This window comes from Lagopus muta, chromosome 3, assembly GCF_023343835.1.
Source record: "Lagopus muta isolate bLagMut1 chromosome 3, bLagMut1 primary, whole genome shotgun sequence".
Taxonomy (NCBI): domain Eukaryota; kingdom Metazoa; phylum Chordata; class Aves; order Galliformes; family Phasianidae; genus Lagopus; species Lagopus muta.
In genome coordinates this window covers 9639341-9659407 of record NC_064435.1, presented here as the reverse complement: position 1 = coordinate 9659407, position 20067 = coordinate 9639341, and the positions used below count along the sequence as shown (strand labels likewise).

Sequence of the window (20067 nt, the reverse complement as noted above, 5' to 3'; positions counted from 1 at the left end):
TGGATCACATCCCTCACTACTAACCTTTCGTAGGCACACAGGTATTGGGACAGTTAGAAAAACTTCCCCTGTTCAAGTCTAGTGCTTTCCTGCTCTACCTACTGTAGAGAACCTGCATTCAGCAGGGGGAGATGCTCAATCTCCAAAGTCCCTTACAACACCTATGTATGATTCTATGATATCAAGGGATTTACACTTAACAGCAGAAATAATTACTGAAGGAATTTTAAAGACTCTACCCACAAGCAAGCAGAACATATGAAATTATGTCACCCAGATAAATGCTACTCTTGTAAGAGCTATTCAAGCCACAACAAAGCGTTCTCAAAATTAATACTAAGGTGACACGTAGGTATTTGCTTCCACTTTGCAAACAAAATACTGAAGGTGTTTCCAAATTGATTAAAATTAACATAAATGCAGAACCTGTTAATCCACAAACAGTGCAATATCAGTGCTGGGGCAGACACCACAACACACCGAACACTTTACTTGAAACACCTCCCCATTGTCATTCCACCATAATTACAGGGGAACCATTCTAAGTTGCACAGAATGATTTTGATGTTTTCAAGCATGTAAACAAATTCAAGCTGCAGGTGAGAGAATGCAGCTATAAATTAAGAATGAATAATTATCAGAGGTTACACTCAGAAGTAGGAGATAGATATCAAGATTTGTATGAGTGATTGGCGCTCAAAAAATAATCCTTTATAAGGTAACATTCTGAAAAAATTACCACCAGAAAAATAAGGCAATCACTAAAATGTTAGATGTCTTTAGAGTCTGTGATAATGGACTTCTGAAACATAGCCAAAAGAACATGTGTATCTAGAACAATATCTGGATAAAATAGGCTCATGTGCATCTCATAGGGACACTTGGTCTCCCCCACACTACGAAATATTCAGTCAGCTGCAGCTTGCTCAGCACCAAGATCCACCAAGATCCAGCAAGATAAAGGCACTCTTCCCCAAGCAACGTGGTTTTCATAAATCCCATTCTCTCTTCAGCATATTCCCAGAGATGGGGGCTGAGCTGAGAACTGGGTCAGGCCTAAAATGTGCTACAGCTCAGCATGTCTCACCTGCTGTTCTCCCAGACTAAAACTAATGCTGGAAACAGCGAAATCAAGTTTAACTTGATTTCTCTACTACCTCTACACTACCTCTGAGCTAATAAATCCTGCCTGGTCTTAAAGGTCCATAAATACTGAAGGCAGATGACTATTCTACCACAACTGCAGACAAAGAGCTCAATTCTGGAACTACTCAGTTTCACTCAACCGTTTTAAGTTCTCTTGGTAAGAGATGGGAGTGACGGTGTGGGAAGGGAAGCAGAAGTGAGAAAATGGACAGCTGGCCCCCAGCAATTCCTTCACTGCTAGGCCAATGAGCTTTTCAGTTCTGTGTATATGCCGAGCTGTACACTCAAATTTACGTAGACATGCATAATTCGTTCATACCACAGAATGGCTTAGGTTGGAAAGGACCTTAAAGATCACTCACAAGCTGTAAGCAAGGATGCCAGCCACCAGACCAGGCTGCCCAGGATCCCACCCAAGCTGGCCTTGAATGCCTCTAGGGATGAGGCATGCACCGTCTGTCCGAAAAACTTGCTCCAATGCCTCATCACTCTTTTGGTAAAAATTTCCCCTCCAAATCTAACAAAAAGCTCCTCTCTTTTAGTTTAAAACTATTTCTGCTTGCTCCAGTGCTATCTGTCCATGTAAGGAGTTGGTCTCCTCGTGATTATAAGCTCCTTTTACAGCATTGGAAAGGCCACAATGAGGTCTACCTTTCTTCATAGTAGTGTCCAGCACTCTGATTATCTGCATGGCCCTCTTCTGGACCTGCTGCAACAGCTCCACATCCTTCCTGTAATGGGGGTCCCTGGCCTGGACACAGTACTCCAAGTGGGGCCTCATGAGGACAAAGCAGAGCAAGACAGACACCTCCTCACCTTGCTTATGGCCATCCTTCTTTTGATGCAGCCCAGGATACAGCTGGCTTTCCTGGCTGCAAGAAAGCACTGCTGGCTTAATGATTATAATCTGATAATAATAACAGTGCTGTTCAAAACTGGTGGTAAGAATACAGTGTTTCAGTATCTCAAGCTGTGACTGCTACAACTGCAGGTACCTTCTGTGGTAAACTGAAGGGACAAAGCTTTAAACTGGGAGTATGGGAAGAAGTTTCATACACATTTTAGAGTCTATTTTTTTTATTTAAACACAGAGCTAGGCAGGAAAGTTCAAAGTATAGCTCACAAATAGCTGTAACATGCAAACCATCTTTATACAAAAAAAGAATTACATGAAGTCAAATGTTTTCACTGTTGTTTCCACCAGATGGATATGCATTAATAATACCAAACTTTTAAAGGCATGTAAGATTAGTAGAGCAACAGAATGAAATACGTTCAGTCAACTTTGGTTATTAGCACAAACTACACAATACAACTTCATATTAGCCTCAATTGTTAATAAAATTTAGGTAAATTAACTCATATGGAAAGCTTAATAAAGCATCTGTTAAGTATTTGGGTCATAAAAGCTTACTGTTTCCTTACTGGCTAATATACTGCTTCTTTTCACAATTTGTCCTTGGATCCATCTGCCCATGCCGAGATAAGAAATGTCTCCTGGTTTACTTAGCCCTATACCTCAAAAAGTAGGCTTAAACTTGGATAAAAGGTATATGGGAAGGGGTAGCTGGATGAAAATTGAATGCAGGTTTAGTTTACATCTTGTGGATATTTTCCACGTATGCTAAAGACTTCATTCAGTGAGTATTTGAGAAGTGAGATGCAGACCTAGCACCACCCAAGGATACATACATGCTATAGCTATGTTAAGCCAGATGTCCTAAATTCTCCCATTTCTTTGTGACTGGCTTGTAACAACATGGCTCAACCCCTCAACTTACAGAATGATAAACTGTTAGCAAGAGGTTATAGTTCTTCACCAACAATTCTTTCACTGTTCTGAACCACAGGTAACCTACATGTAGCTTTAAATGCCTGTGAATTAGGGTACATCTTCAGTTACATTATCATGTATTGTTTCCAGCAAAAGTGATGCCTCACTGAACACCCTTCAAATAATTTGAAGAACACTAATGACATTTTCTAAAGCACCTGGAAATTTTAATTAGCATGCTTAGCATATTCAGCTTCTAAATCAGCTTTCTTTAAAGTCTTCTTTTTTCTCTCCCGCAAAGCTCTGGAGAATAACAGTTGAAGTTTCAGTGTTTGCACCATTACTTCAAGTAAATAGCTCTGGTACAGTAAAAAGGTTCAGACACGCATTAATCTCAATGGAAAAAGCAAAAAAAACCAATGTTTAACATTCCACCACAGGCAAAAGACTCCTCTTTTTCCTCTACTACAGAGAGAGCAGGAATTGAGTCACAGTGTATTCTGTTTAAATATCTGCATGCTGTCCAGCCAATATTGTGCCTTTTGTCTGGTATGCTACTGCTAAGCACAGAAGAACTACTGCATGGACTACTTTCTACTTTCAATACATCAAAGTAATCTGTACTTCTTGTCCTGGAACATCACAGAAAACAGACACAATTGACAAGCAGACATCTGAAAAAAATGGTTTACCAGTTGGTAGTATCTTCTTGCAGTCTTAACAGAGAACTCCTCTTCCCCAGGTTACCGATGCAGCAGCTTGTCTTCAGAATCTGAACAAACAGGAGAATACCATTAAAACTAAACAATACACAGCACTTGAATTACATCAGTCAGTGCAGGAGGTAAATCAATGTTAATCCTGTAATGCCAAGGAACAAATGCTGTTCTTTAGGAATCCAAACAAAACAAAGCACTTGTAATTTTATGGAACTGACAGCGCAAGGAAATAAAGAGGCATCCTGACAAACTCTTCTGTGAGTCAGCAAGGCAATTAGCTGTGATCATAAGCATCAGAAATAGAGCATTACATCTCAGCATTACTGAGCCAACTTGCATTTAGTTGCAGCAGAGAGAAGGAGGTCTCAGTTTATATACACTACCACATATTGCACATAGAGAAAGATGGTTCATGAGTACAGTTTCCAACAGTTCAAGACAAAAATGGTCAATGACAGCATTTACCCTTTGGAACTTAATGTAATTTTGAAGTAAGATATGTAAGTAAAGCTTTTGGCTTAGAAATTCAGTCTTGTGTAGTACAACAGAAAAGCATTTCCCTGCGGTAATTTTCCATTGAGATCTACTGCAAGCATCTTTTGGTTCATCTGGAATAGGTTTATAGAAACATCTTCCTTTTTATACTGCAGCAACTGGCTGCAGTAACTAGCTAAAGTGAACACCTTACCACTGTTGTATTACATAAGTTTATTCCATCTGGGATCTGGAAGGCTTCTTCCATTTCAGGGTTTTCAGCAACTGTAAATGTTTAAGTGTTTTCACTTCACCTGCCCCCAGAAAACCCACTTTAGCTCCTACCGCAGGCTCTGCTCCTGTTACCAGAATCCACCTTATCAATATTTCACATTGGGTCTTTTTTTTTTTTTTTTTTTTTAAAGGAACAACCCTCCTATTTCATACTTCGCAAAACCAACCTCATTCTGCAGTGCATCTGTTTTTAGAAATTAGTTTACAAATTGTTTTTAGAAATTAGTTTACAAATTGTTTTTAGAGATCTGGTTTAGAAATACAGGATTCCTGTCGTGTCAATGACTTCTGCAGATCCAGCTGAAGAGGCACAAAATACTCAATGTTCATTTGTACTACTTCAGCTACCAACAGCTCCTTGAGGTTACATAATCCTGATTAATGAGCATTTAGCACAAAAATACGCTGCTTTGCAGTGAAATTCCCAATCAAATAAAACACAGTCCTACCAATTTTCCCCTGCTTGAGAATGAGTGAGGGAATGGGAAGTTCCCTGCAACATGGAGGCTCTGGGATGATTTTAGTTTTACGAAAACTATCATCAAGAGTTCCTCCCCTTTTCCCACAGAAGAATCCTGTATCCCCAACAGCACCATTAGCAGAAGACAAGGATTCCAAAGATCAAGAGACCATAATGCAAAATGTAACTGATAAGTCAAATGATCTTACTCCCATCCTGCAGCAAGTCTGCTGCAACAGACAGTTCAAATGTTAAAAAAAAAAAAAGAGTAATGTCAATCAATGATAACTTTTGCCAATTTGTGTCAATGGCAAAATGAACAGGTGCCTCAGAACTTAATGTTTTTGATTTGACTGATTATTTTACTAGACCAAATATTTGTTACACTTCCACTGCATGAACTTACAATTCAGCACATTTCCAGTTTCATCCATTCAAACTTCACTTTTACCTGAAGCAGCATGTAAACGTGCTGAATTTTGTTTTAACAAAAGCTACATCCAAAGCTGCACAGAGACCCTCCTGTTCCCCAACCCCATGCTTTCCCTGCACAGCCCAGCAGTGTTGCCCTCTTGCTCAGCAACTTCCACACCATCCCTGATGAGCCATGCCTGCATGCTGACCCCTTCAGCAAGAAGGGAAAAAAGCGCCAGGAGCTGGAGCTCAAGAGCAAGCCTGGGTGGGAAATGGCAGAAAAACCAACAGGTACTGCAGAGCAGACAGCTCATGGAAACATCTGCTTCCATAGGAACTATGTGATCTGCTGGGGCTGGACAAATAATGTCTGGTGTCATGTGAGGTAGGGCACTGCTGAGGGTGTGTGTGCCTCCAGCAGCTGTGCAACACACAGCACAACAGGGGCTGACGTGGGGGCATACACAGAGCTACAGATGTCTGGCCCCTACAAAAACATGGAAAAAAACCTCCAGTTTTCAATGTAACAATCCTTCACTTGTGTTGTGTTTCAGTTGATATAACCTGTTAAGAGCTCATAACTGTGATATAAACGATAACACAGGAGAATTAAGCAGTTACCATCCTAGCTTTTCAGTGTTGATTCAAAAATTAATTTTCTTTATTTCACCAAAGTCTACTGAACTAAATTAACACTGTTTCTTTGACAAGCTGATTAGCATAGCTAGCAAACAACAGAAGAATTTGCGCACTCTCAGAAGACATTCCTGCTTACTTTCACATGCTGTGTTGGCACAGCTTCGTAATGATGAATCCAAAAGGACACAGAGCATAAGCCTAAATTAGGGAGACCTCACCTATCCATTACAGTGATCATCCCTTCATTTGTTTTGTCACCTAAGGAGAAGGTGGAATTTAATTCTGCAGTACAGCACCTGACTCAATCTTGTTCCCATTCAAAATTCACACTCAAGAAAAATAACCACTAAGATGCAAAGAGCCTTCCGTGAGTTGGACCATGTTTGTTTTTCTCTGGTGTACGTGTTTCAACAGGCACACACTCAGCCACAGCTTCCTTAGCCTCCAAGATGTTGCTCTTAGCTGAGCTATAAGGGACAACACTTCTAAGATTAAGGCAGCATTCTCAGGAGAAAACAAGCAACAGCATGCAGAGGCTAACATCTTACTGAAAAAACTGAGAGTTCCCTATGCAAGATAGTTTGCTGAAATACTATGGAAAAACAACTCTTACTGCCAGACAGAGCAGTTTCTAGGCAGAGATTTCATGTTATCCCTACAAGTTTTTCCAGTCTTTGCTACTATTAATGCAGGAGTCACAGATCAAGCACACTCTGTGTCAGAGCAGGCTCCAAGTGCTCACAAGCAGGTAGCAGGGATGGCTCAGGAGCAGAGGGAAGGTGAAGTCCAAGTATTTCCTTCAATTCTGCATAAGCTGAGAGCTGCCAACACAATCACATGTGCTCCAGTTCTCTGCCTTGCTCTGGTTGGATGCTCATGACAGTACTGAGCTGACAACCTGCAATAGCTTGAGCTGCCATTTCTGTGATTAGCAGCTTATGCAGCACATTCAAGAACCCACAGAAAAATAAATTTCACAGCTTAATGCAGCCAAGTAATTGTAACTAAAAAGCTTTGTCTAAACTATGTTTAGGAATAACAGCAGCTGGCATTAACCTATATACCCAACGCTATTGTACATGTATTGCACATGAATCACATCCAGAATCACTGTGCTGCACACATCTGAGTCTGAATTTGCTTAGGCCCAAATGTAGAAAGCACAGGAGACAGCAACGGAGATTTGGGATGATGCATCCTCCCCAACATGGATCTCAACAGGCCTGAAAACCCATCAACAGCATGTCCAGAGAAGGGCAACAAAGCTGGTGATGGGTCTGGAGCACAAGTCTTGTGGGGAACAGCTGGAGGAGCTGGGATTGTTTAGTATGGAGAATAAAAGGCTCAGGGGAAAGCTTATAGCTCTCTAGGACAGGCTGAAAGGAGGGTCTGATAAGGTGGGAGTCTGGTGAGCCTCTTCTCCCACTTAACAAGGATGAGAGGTAATGGCCTTAAGTTGCACTAGGGGAGGCTCAGGCTGAATTTTAGGAAAGATTTCTTCTCTGGAAGTGGTGAGGTGCTGAACCAGCACCAAGGAGCTGGTAGAGTCACTGTCCCTGGATGTGCTCAAGAAGTGTCTGGATGCTTTACTGCAGGACATGGTTTTGTGGGGACATACCGGTGGTAGGTGGACAGTTGGGCTTAATGATATTGGAGGTCTTTTGCAATCCTGATGACTCTAAAAAAAGAAAAAGCAACGCACTGAGTCCTGTAAAAGCAGGAAAATCTTTACATGCTAGAATTCATACAGACAGCTTTAACTGAAAACAAAACATGAGAACTCTATTGGTCACTTAAATAATACGAAGTTGTGCGTTTTTTGTTTGCTTGTTTTTTCTCCTTTCCAATTTACTTCACCAAAACAAAAGTTTATAGTTGGAAGAGGAAATTGTCCTGTAAATTTATGAATTGCCTGCCAGGGATCTATTACAATGTCCCCAGTGGTTTGCTTCTACACAGCTGAAGAGTTCTCACTTCTCTGCTTCCAGGAGAGTAATGAAACTGGATAAGATCAAAAGAAAAGATACTAAATGTCAGTAGTTACAGCTTCAACCAGAAATCGTGCAGTCAGTAACAATGGTGCTAAGATGCAATACATTGTAGGTGAAGATTAATTTATCTTCACAAATTAATAAAGTTGCGAAGGCAGACAAAAGACACTCATACAACACCTTCCATTGCTCCCACAGCAAACATTTGGCACAGGTTTCAAGCATTATCAATCCAAGACAATGCTTTAATTGAGGTGTAATTTACCACACTTACACAGAACCCTGATCAGCTTTTCCTGTTATTTACTCTAAAGTCATTGAAAAGATTTTAAATGTAAGCATTTTCTATGATTGTCTCTCCTCTTAGTGCTATTTTTCTGTTTTCAAATACCACACGACATTTTGAGCTCAGCAGAGCTTCATGGTTTATCCACTTTCCTTTAAAATACAAGTTCCCAAAACAACTTGAAGTTGGAGGATCTTAACAGAATAACAACACATCTCTCCATTTAGGGGAACAGCATATGCTCAAGATCCAAGAGTTTGCTCACACTTCAGAAGATTCAAATCTGTAAGGAACGTCTGGATTTTGTGTTGAGGGACATGGTTTAGTGAGAACTACTGGTGACAGGCGGATGGATGGACTGGGTGATCTTGTAGGTCTTTCCCAACCTTGGTGTTTCTGTGATTCTGTGAAATCAGATCTTTACCTTTAAGCCCTCATTCACTCACTGTCTTGGAGTTCAGGAACTTGTGCCAAGATTTACAGTAAATGCAGCAGTAGAAACAGAACAGATCTCGAGCTCAACATACAATTGAAACTGTAAATATCAATTTCATCTAACCATACAATGAGCATGTTTCTCTGTTTCACAAAGAAATGTGGAACTGTAAGAACAATTATACTGATAATCATTTGAACATTCTGACATAAGACTATTTAACTAGAAAAAACAAACAAACAAACATCAGCAGTATTTCACTGTTCTCCTTTAAAACAGTTACTCCTCACAGAGCAACTCAACTCCTTAGTGTCCTACTCAGAAGAAGACAGGCAGAGTGGAGATGAAGCACTCCCCAACTTCCTTACAAAACAGGTTTCAGTAGCAAGATGAACACAGCAAGGTTCAGTTATACAGACTGAAACACCACAAAGACACACGGAATCATAGGGGTTGGAAGGGACCTCTGGAGATCCCAATGCTAAAAGCAAGTTCTCTCCAGTAAGTTACGCAGGAAAGCATTCAGGCAGGTTTTAGATATCTCCAGAGCAGAAGACTCCACAGGCTCTCTGGGCAGCTTGTTCCAGTGCTCTGTCACCCTCAAAGTTCTTTCTCGTGTTTGCATGGAACTTCTTGTGCTTCAATTTGAGGCTGCAGTCCCTCATCCTGTCACTGGCACCACTGAAAAGAGCCCTACCCCATTCTCTAAGTGTTGGTAAGATCCCCTCTCAGATGACCCACAGTAACTGTGCCCTATGCCATGTTTTCTGTATGCCACCACAGAAATAATCTTTTCTACTGCTGTTGAAAGGATGACTCTTGATACAAGGCAAAATAGCAGGACATATAGGATGAGAAAACCTTGAAGATTTCTTCATTCTGAAGCAAACCTGTCATGTCTTCATAATTCAGATCTCAATTACTATGTTTGCTCTTCAATTTTATCAGACCTGGCCAGGGGACCCAGTAAAATACTCTGCTGAAACCAGGAATTAGTCCATGGGATGAACACAGGACTGACCTTAATTCTTCTACTCTCTGAAGACGTAAACTAAAAGAAACTCTGTACATGACATGAACCAGCAGACCAGCACAACTGCTACTGACTCTACCTCAATGATTAAATACATAAGCAACCAACGAGAACTCTTCCTAACTAAAGCTTACAGCAAGACCACCGCAGTTGCCCATCCAGGCTCCAAAGAAAAGTTTCAGTTTTCCATTAAACAAAGATCTACTGTGAGTTAAGACTTAAAACCAGGACTTACCTGTGCCATAAAAATTCCTCCTCACCAGGCTGTGCTCAGCCTTTCCTGGATCCACCCCTCCAACCTCTATTTGCAGAGCACCCCAGCTGAGTGAGGCACCCGCCTGGCTCACACACCAATACTGATTTCAGGACTCCACAAACAGGTCGGAGTCAGGCTTCCCACATGCTACAATCAGCAGGCAACTATGCAAAAGAGCCTTCCTCTTTTCCACGAGGTGCAATTTAAAACTCTTACTACTGAAAGCAGGTAGCAGGGGATAGAGAAGGTACTCTGAAGCCCTATATGTGGATATCTGGTGAGTATCTTTTATTTTTTTTTTCCCCGTTTCCTAATCATCTGGATTTAGACAACTTATTATTTAGTCTACAGAAGACCAGGCATTACTTCAAGCTCTTAGCCATGTTTAGTAGACCTAGCTTTCTCTACCTGATGTTTAAGTAGTCCAAGCTCTCAGCCCAGGTGGTCTGAATGATGTTTTTAGGGTTCAATATTTAAATTTTCTTGTTTTGCTTAAAAGATACCACAGTGCTTCTGTTTGCAACCTTGAGAAGGAAGTCTCACTCCCAGAAAGCTGTTGATAGACTGTCTCAGTTTTTACATCCGTTTCTCACTAGACATTAAAAGCAAGTGGACTCCTATGCTGCACAGGAAATCTGATGAACTTTAAGTCATTCTTACACTCTCACATCCTCCCAAATCTTCTGTCTGTATCTATGAAGTAAAAGACCTTTGTTGAAAACACAGTTGGAGGAGCCATCATCAGAGGCTTTAGCACACCTTTCCTACATTTGATGCACATGTTATAACCTAAGTCAATACAGGAGTTGTACAATTATTCTACGCTGCTTTGAAGTAAGAGTACTTTAGAATAATTCTTATATTCTCCTGCAGAAGAGAAACACCAAGATTCGAATGGTCACATATAGGTTCTACAGGCTGCAACAGGGGATTCATTTAATAGAATCCCCTATATATAAAATATAAATAGAATATAGAATATATATAGAATAGAAATAGAATTAGCAGGTATGTAGAAAAAAAATCTCTAATTCACAGACTGGGTCCTGTTTTTTTTGCTCCTGTAAGGCTAGAAATACTTGTTCCAAGATTAACGGCTTTGAGGGTACAGAGTTTCTCATGGGCAAATGGAGTCCAAAACCTAAAGTTAAATACACATATGAAAGAAAGGTGCTTCAAATAATAAAATTCACATTGAAGAGTCAAGCCCAGCACATACTTAGGTAGCTACAGATAGCAACTTTGCTTTTTAGAGTGCAAAGAGAGACATACAGCTCTTTTTCATCCACTTGCCATTACCTTTGTGAGTGGAGGCAAGCACGTGCAGCAAGACTATAATCAATACCAGCACTGCATCTGCTTACAAACTTTCAGAAAAGTTCCAGGTCCGTGGATTTGAAGAGTAACAGAATAGGAATAAACGGCACTAATAACGCATAACTAGACTTTAACCTGAAGGGCCTAACTTCTGCAGTTCCCAAATTTACATCAGGGACCTCATCTGCAAAGTGCTTTAAAGCCACGTGACAAGTTAGCTGCTCTATAGGTGAAATGTGCCTTCCTGAGAAACCCATAGAGCCATTACCCATGTTATCAACCAGAGGAGAGGCAGTACTACATATGAGCCAGTGTTCATCCCAACAACAGGCAGAGCCTCCCAAGCTCCTCAGAAGCTCATTATCTAGGAGTGTTGCTTGTATTGTGCAACACAAACCCAGAAGCAAGCTTCAGCTTGGCAAGAGGTGCAAACAAAAACGTGCACATGCACTGTACATGCATACCTTCTAGGAAGAAACTGGATCTGTCATGTGGTGCTGTGTACTCATCTGCTCAAGGACTGTGATTCAGCGCCTGCAGAGCTGTACAAGGACTATGATTCAGTGCCTACAGGGTGTGTTGGATTTGGTACTGCTGCTCTGATTAATTGTACACAACAGACGTGTCTGACTGCTGACAAGGAAGGGCTACACATACAAAGTTAAGAGCACTCAGAGAAGTGCAATATAGCCAGGTCTCTCTGCCTTCAGAGTTATTCAGTGTAACTACAGAAATCTTCTGTATCATCTGGTTCTTTTTCTTTTTTTTTTTTTTTAAACCTCAGAATAAATGAAGCTAGTTAACTTTCATGATAGGCAAGATTTAGTTCAATGCCTGTCACGCCTAGCATGGGAGAGAACAAACATTACCTACTATGGAATTATCTGCATTGCCATTCATGAACTAATACAATTTATCAGGGACATCTCACGTTGCACAGACACTGCCAAAGAACGGCATGATTTATTATTGGTGATCCTCCAGCAGAACTTCCTATAGCAGGAACCTTCTGACACAGCAGACATTTGCCAGTAGTCTCTAACTATTAGAATATGACACAAACAAGACAGAGGAAGTGAAAAGATAAACATAACTATAAATCTCATTAATGAAGATATGCTTGTCATTGAGCCTAAGCTAGAAAGTTACTTTAGCATTATGGTACTGTCATGAACATCACAGAAAAACTAGAACAAGTAAGAATAACGTAAAAATCACTGGCCAATCAAGCACCTTTTAGCAGCTTTTTTCAGTCTTTCAATAAATATGGCTTTCACAGATTTAGAAACATTATGAATATTTTGATTTTTCTTAGTCTCTTATCATGCAAATACAGAAATGGATGCTGTCCTCCTGGGATGGTATCTCCCATATCAAAGAATCATAGAAAGACCTGGGTTTAAAAAAAACCTTAGAAATCATCACGTTTCAACCCCCTGCTATGTACAGAGTCACCAACCAGCAGACCAGGCTGCCCAGAGCCACATCCAGCCTGACCTTGAATGCCTCCAGGGATGGGGCATCCACAGCCTCCTTGATCAACCTGTTCCAGTGCCTCACCACCCTCTGAGTGGAAAAACTTCCTCCTAACATCTAACCTAAACCTCCCCGTCTCAGTTTAAAACCATTCCCCCTTGTCCTATCACTATCCACTCTCATGAACAGCCATTCCCCCTCCTGTTTATACGCTCCCTTCAAAATACTAGAAGGCCACAATGAGGTCTCCCCATAGCCTTCTCTTCTCCAAGCTAAACAAGCCCAGTTCCCTCAACCTTTCCACATAGGAGAGGTGCTCCAGCCCTCTGAGCACCTTAGCGGCCCTCCTCTGAAAGGGCTCCAAGAGCTCCATGCCCTTCTGTGCTGGTGGCCCCAGGCCAACTGTAATATAAATAACAGTTATATACTTAGAAGTACAAATATCAGCAAAAGTAGTATTAAAAATTGACTGAGATCTACCAGGACTAAGAGAAGTTTTCACTTGGCTATACTTTTAGTCAATGCATAATTGCAGAGTAAAATAAAGAGTTTTCCACCGATAATTATTAACATTGCTCCTATCCTTGAAGTCTCTTATTTAGGAGCTATTGAACTACAGAAACTAAGAGAACAGTAACTAGACAAACATGCATTTCGATAATTTGGTTAAAATTTTGGTTGCTTTCAAGTAATTAACACTGCTGCCCCTATTAGCCATAGTGAGGCTAAACATACAGCACCAAGCATCACAGGACTTAAGTATAGAACTCTGCTACAGCGGCAAGCCTTGGCAAAGGTGAAATTGGACACATCTGGAGGTGGATAAGCACAGAAAAGGCTGTTTGCTGACCCTTCAGAGGGCCACTGAGGATACACTGCATGAAGTACACACACTGAGATCTCTAAGATCTTTACATTATGAAAAACAAAGTGCTGAAACAGCATTATATCCAGGTCAACCACTACAACACTGCTGGTGATTGCTGTTGGATTATTAAAGGAGTGCCTTAAAATATTAAAAAGTAGTTAGAAACTAACATTGAACTTTTATTAGGACAAATTTCTAGTATCAAGAATGAGTGCAAAGTACAGTTTAAATTTTACTAGATGTATTACCAATACTCAAAATATATATAAATGAAATTAATTGCTCCACAGGCAAGCCCTAAATTTGAAGGAAAGTTTGTGTAAATGTTGAGCAAGACTCAACCCATCAACAGGATCCACCACCTGTACACTTTTCTGTGTACCACAAGTCTGAAGAATCAACCACCCCTAGAGAATACAACCAACTTCTTGGTCTTGTGGTCACCAGGGCACAGTCAGGGCTCATGAACACCGCACCTACAACTGAGAGCACAACTTTACAACGACAAGTTATTGAGCAGCTCATAGAAATGTGACAGTTCTCTCAAGATCACAAGCAGTCAAGAAACAAGGCAGAAGAATAAGGCAGATCCAGACATGTGGTCTCTCTCGCTAACCCTCGGATCCATGCTGTGATCCTAACAGATGGCAGAGGCCATCAGCTGCTGTGCTTCCTTTGCCAACTCTGAAATGGACAAATGAAGTGCATACTCCATTCCTACAAGTAGCTTCCAAAGCAGCACCTTAAAGCATAGAGTTTTCCCTGGATAGCATTAAATCCCACTAATGCTGGAAAGCAGCAACACACAGGAAAGCCATTGATAAGAACTAACTCATGCAACTTGTAAGAAACCCGTGTTTGTTTAGGCAGCTTCTCAAAGCCTCATTCACTGCTTCGGCACATCTACAGCACCAGGAAAGCAACCCGTAGTAGCAAGCTCAACTATGAGGAGACAGCTTCACTGCTGCTATAAATTCCACTATACATATTCAAATCTTTGATTATCGTAAGAAATGTTACAAATATTTTACAGATGTTTCTGCAACTGAACACACTGAGGTAATAACAAAGAGCTGCATTAGCACTAACTTACCTCAAGGACCACAGTTCTGAAAAGGCACAGCAGGGTAGGGCTGAGCTAACGAGACTTAAAGAATATCACCAGCTCTTCTACTAGCCAGCAAGAGCTGCTACCCAGAGGAGTGGCTCAACCTTTTCCCAACCGCAGCTCTTTCCTACTCTGTCATAAGCCCATATGCTGTAAGGCCAAAGGCAAATTACTTACCTCATTTTCTTTTAGTCTTCTTTCTCTGGTAAGAGCAGCTGAATGGCAAAAAGGCCACCATTCAGCAGCCAACTTCTAGAAAAATTATGTCACATTTACACAGAAGGATGGAAATCTGAGAGAAACACAAAGCCAAAAAAAAAAGCACACTGAAGTCCAGAGAGGGGCACAAAGAGGACAGACGCACAGACCTCCCGATAGATACACCTTCATGTGTAGAGACACTGTGATCTATTCTACCCTTCTGAATGTTTCTGTTGGAAAGGTTTTCACTCTGGAGTCAGTACTTGACAGTATCCTGGGCTTCCACAAAGGTCACACAAGAGCTGGAAAACTTTCAATTAAAATTGAATTAATGTTTCACAATATCAATTTTAAAGAAATACATCAGTGAATAAAACACATAAAAGGCAAACCAAGTTTCGTATCTTATGCCATTTTATAAATTTCCAGTGGAGAAAGAGAAACAACCCTAAACAAATCTGTGTTAAGATATGGTTGTTTAGGGATGTTTCTTTTTTACTCTAAATTACTTTACATTTCACTCAGCCACATCAGTAACTTTCACAAGCTGACAGTCAGAAACGTGTCAGAGAACATAACAGTGTGGTGCTTTCATCAGAACTTACAATTGCAACTCATCACAACTGAAGAGCCCCCCCGAGTTTGTTTTTTTAATAATGTTTAGAGATCTTACAGGTTAACAGCAGCTTTAAGAGATTTTTGTTGTGTCACTGCTGTACAGCCTGTCAAGAGCAAATGTTATCTACCATCAAGCTGCACACTTACCCTTACTGCGCTTCTGACGTGCAATCACTGTTATCAGAAATGCTGCTATCGCTGAGGCATTCAGAAGTGTTGCAACAGTTCAAAGTCACTATTACAAACAACCCCAGCGTGCAGATTTGTAGCTTTCAGTCTCTTCTTTCACTTACACTCCTGTGCTGAAGAATAAAAGCTTATTTCTGTCCTGCTTACTCCTTAAAACGTCTGAGTATTTAAGGAAAAATGAGCACTTCTGAAGTAATTGATCTTTAAGGCTTTGTTTCTGCTCTCAAAAATCCTAACCAAGTGCATTTTTCCCCATTTACAAAACAGATACTCTAAGATACTAAAATAGACACTTACTATAATTTTGAGAAACCAAAATCTGTCCACACATACAGCTTTGGTTTTTTTCCTCCATTTCTGGAAGCAGAATGCAAGCAGTTCCAGATGCAGCAATTCTGAGCATGAATGTACAAGTAACAGTCACCTACACCCAGTAATTTCCACTCTTGTCACTTGGAAATCAGTGAGCTCTAACTAAGCTGCCAAGAAACTCAAGCCACAAGGCTGGCTGTAGTTTGGAAAGACAAGCAAAAACAAATAGACAAGAAAACCCAACCCAAACAAACCTGTCCTTGAATTATTTGAAGAGAAGTGATCGGACCAAAACAACACAATTGTGGGAGAGATCTCAGTGTACCAAAGCTTCACACTTTACAAAGCTTTGTCCAAAATTTCATGACCAAAAAAAAAAAAAAAAAAAAAAAAAAAAAAATCAGTCAAATGACTCACGAAGTCAACTCAAAGCTTACCTGAGTTGCTACGGAAGAACAAAGAGGTATGTGCAATTACCAGCCTTGCTCTTACTAATCCTCAAACTTGGAGCCATTTAAAACAAAGTCACACAGCTGGACTGTACTAAAAGTGAAACACCTACTTCTGTTATGTTGATAAAAGGAAGTTATGACCCGTTATCTGCTTCTTCAGCCTAGATTAATCTGCTTCTGTTTCAGAATACTGGTTAATTCACTCAGTTTTTGTATAACTACACTCACAGAGAATTGCAGAGAAGTATTCTTTACTGGTAGGGAGATCTTGGCAAACAGTTCCTTCCACTAGTTAAGAGATGAAAAAATAAAGGAATGCCACTCGTGATGTTTTTAACATTAAGATGACATATGAGCTATGAAAGCAATCTTCAATGTGTATGAACACCACTCGTTAGCAAAAGGCTTGATGAAATACCTCCTCAGGGGATCTCCTAAAGCAGATGTAAAGAACAGTACTGGAAAACAAGAAAATGGTACGCATGCTCAGAATTCAAAGGCAGGCATCAAGGCCATCATGATTCCATCAGTCCCACCTTACTTTTGAGTTCACGCTGAAAGTGAAATTGCTTGTGACAGGGATCACAGGATTAGACTTATCTAACTTTTACATAAATCATTTGCCTTCACAGCCCTGAAGGGAAGAGAGCCCTTAAAAGGTATTTGCAAGACACTAAGTGTCTTTCTTAAAGCTGTTCTGTTATCAGAACTGAAACCACCTGTTTCCACTGTACAGAGAGGAAAAAAAAAAAACAAAACCAACAGTTGGCCAAAATGACCAACTTAAAAAAAAAAAAAAAAAAAAAAAAAAAAAAACAAACTAAGAATTGTCAAAAAGCCAGAATGAGGTTGGAATACAGCCAAAGACAGCTGTAGACATAACCCTTTCAAGAGTCCTATTTATCAGAACTGGATTGTTAAGAATTACTGTTGCTTCTACATAAGGCTGATATTCTCAGAAGCCTTCAGAAACACAGATACTTTCTAAAAGTATCTAAATATAATCTAAGTTGAAAAATAACAAACTAAAAAACTTTTAGAAGAAATGCTAAAAAACACGTAAGCTTAGAACTGGACAGTGACGTTGGCATGAGGTAATACTAACCACTTTATCACTTATCCTCATTATTTCCTAAGGGAGACAGGAAGGCACACATTTTATTGCTGTGTAGAACACAAAAAGGTTCGCTGTAAGAAATAGCAGGAAATTAAAGAAATAACTTGATAAGAATTTTGGGGGGGAGGGGAGGGTGTTATACCAGGAACACAGATAAAACTTCAGTTAGAACAGGATTGTAACCAGTTCCAGTACAGCAGCTGCAGTTACAGGTCGAACAGTACTCTGCCTCTTTACTGGAGCCAAGCTCTCTCACTGGCCTCTTGAACAATGTGGTATAATGCACAAGTCCTGCCTGTCAACCATTCTTGCAGGATTTAATATCTGTGTACACTTAGAGCTTTCCTTCATCTTACCATTTAAATAATCTCCGCTTCCTTGTTAGAAACTTTCATCACCCCCTTTTCATTTGAAAGGCTTTATCATTCATACAAATAGCCATGCTTCAGAGCAACCTCACTCACAAGAACACGCAGCCCCAAACTCACAGCACCTGACATCCAGTCAACACATTACCACTACATATACTCAAAGAGACTTCTGTTTAAGCATGCATACTTCATTCAACACAGCTCCCCACAGCTCCCAGGAACAACTCAGAACTGTCCTATTCAACTTAACCTTTAAGCACTGCAACAACACCAAGACTGTAAATTCCCTGAAGTTCCTCAGATAGCACAGTTGCACCACCAGGAACACCAAACTCACACAGTGAGACTGCATCTTCTGAATTTCCAGACCACAGCTTTATTGTCAGCTACTAATGTTACTCATTTAATAGCCTTCCACTCTATCTCCCACAGAACTTAGCCCAGCCTTTCTAGTTAACGTAACTTCCAGCTTTATCGTGGAAAGAAAATATCGTCGGTTCTCATGAGATGAACCCAATCAAAAAATGTTTAGTGAATACTGAGATACACAACAGGGGGAAAAAAAAAAGTTTGTCAGTACACAGAGAATGAATTTGCTGAAATATGTAGAACCACAAAACATTTTGCCCAGCACCATTCGTAGCACTCTTGTCAATTACTCCAATAGGAGCTGGCATGATGGTCTGCTCCACAGTTACAAATGCAGCCATGTCACACCTTTATACACACATACACAAAAAAGCTAATGCTTTATAGCTTAAAAGAGTGTTGGCTACTAAGTTCACTATTAACAGCTTTTTTTTTTTTTTTTTTAAAGTACTGTTCTTATTACTGATACAACTTAAGCCAGAGTTGAACTAAGATGCAGCGTAGAGTTTTGCTTTCGGCTTCTTTGTGAATATGAAGCCACTACAATCTACTCAATCATCATTAAGTTAAGCAGTTTGCCAGAATTAACCAAGGAGGCCAGTACTCATCTCCAGTTTGCTTTGAGGTGACAGTAAAACATCTTAACAACCACAGCACAGAGGAAAGTCACACTTGGAACAGATTTCTGACCTGGATTAGAAGCATAGCACCACTTTAAAACAGATCTGAATCTGAAAGAATATGCAGTTTAACCTCCCAGCAGGTTTCATTTACCAATGCAAAATGTAAGTCATTAAAACCTTGCATCTTCAGGATGCTCTTTTCCCACCAACTGCCAGCACCACTTATGGCTATGGTTCCCAGTTATGCTACTTACACAAACAGCATGAAAAATGAGAATCAGAATTAGCACCTGCAGCAGAATTGAGTTCTGGCTTACATCTTACTGCCTTTTGATGTCCTTCAGAATGGGACAAAGCATTCAGAGATTTTAGTAGGAGAAAGGCTAAGTTTATTTTGGTTTAGTTGTATAGGCATGTTCAATTAAGTGTTCATTAAACTGCCCCCCCTTCCCCTTACTGATACTGAAGTCAGTAAAAATCAGCTCACACAGCGTTTGAATACACGAATTACTTCAACAAAACCAATCAGAACCAAGCCTGCTAGAAGTAATGTCTCATTTTCAACCAGCAAAATAATTCCAGTTTCATGCAGATAACATCAACAATCGAGCTTCATAGTATTCACATAAGGGGAGGAAAAGCGGAGCGCTGACACTGGAGAGTAACCGCCCAATAAGCAGCGTGTTATCTTTAAACTAAGCAGAATTGTAAAATTCCAGACAAAACAAGTGTGTTTAGCATGAAAGAGCAGCCCTCTGAAAGCTGCTGGTAATTGGCACCTGCATTCTTGCTGCCCCCAGCCCAGCTCACCCTCTTTACAGCTGTACAGCTCACCCCAGCTTTACATACAATGGAGAGAACTTCTTTCCCTCCGTTCAGCAGGTTAATTTGAGCTACTGCTGCTGAATGCAGCAGCAAAAAGACAAAGAAGCCTAAATTCCATCACAAAGTTTGGATTTGTATAGAGCAAGAGATGCTAGCTAGTGCACTAAAGAAAGCAATGCGAGGAAAAAAGATGTATATATAAACAGCCCCATATCGGCAGCTTTGCAAAGCCACCTTACACACACAAGATAGTGGAAAAATGAATAACTCTTCAGCACTAACAAGTAGACTCTACTTAG

General features: G+C 40.4%; 1 protein-coding gene across 1 annotated transcript in view; it reads right to left on the bottom strand.

The window, feature by feature from the left end:
- CYRIB (CYFIP related Rac1 interactor B) overlaps positions 1 to 20067 on the bottom strand; it is a 73540-nt gene that overhangs the window by 38594 nt on the left and 14879 nt on the right. The window contains 1 exon segment of the mRNA XM_048939837.1: positions 3613 to 3692. Coding sequence (XP_048795794.1) covers positions 3613 to 3692 — 80 coding nt within the window.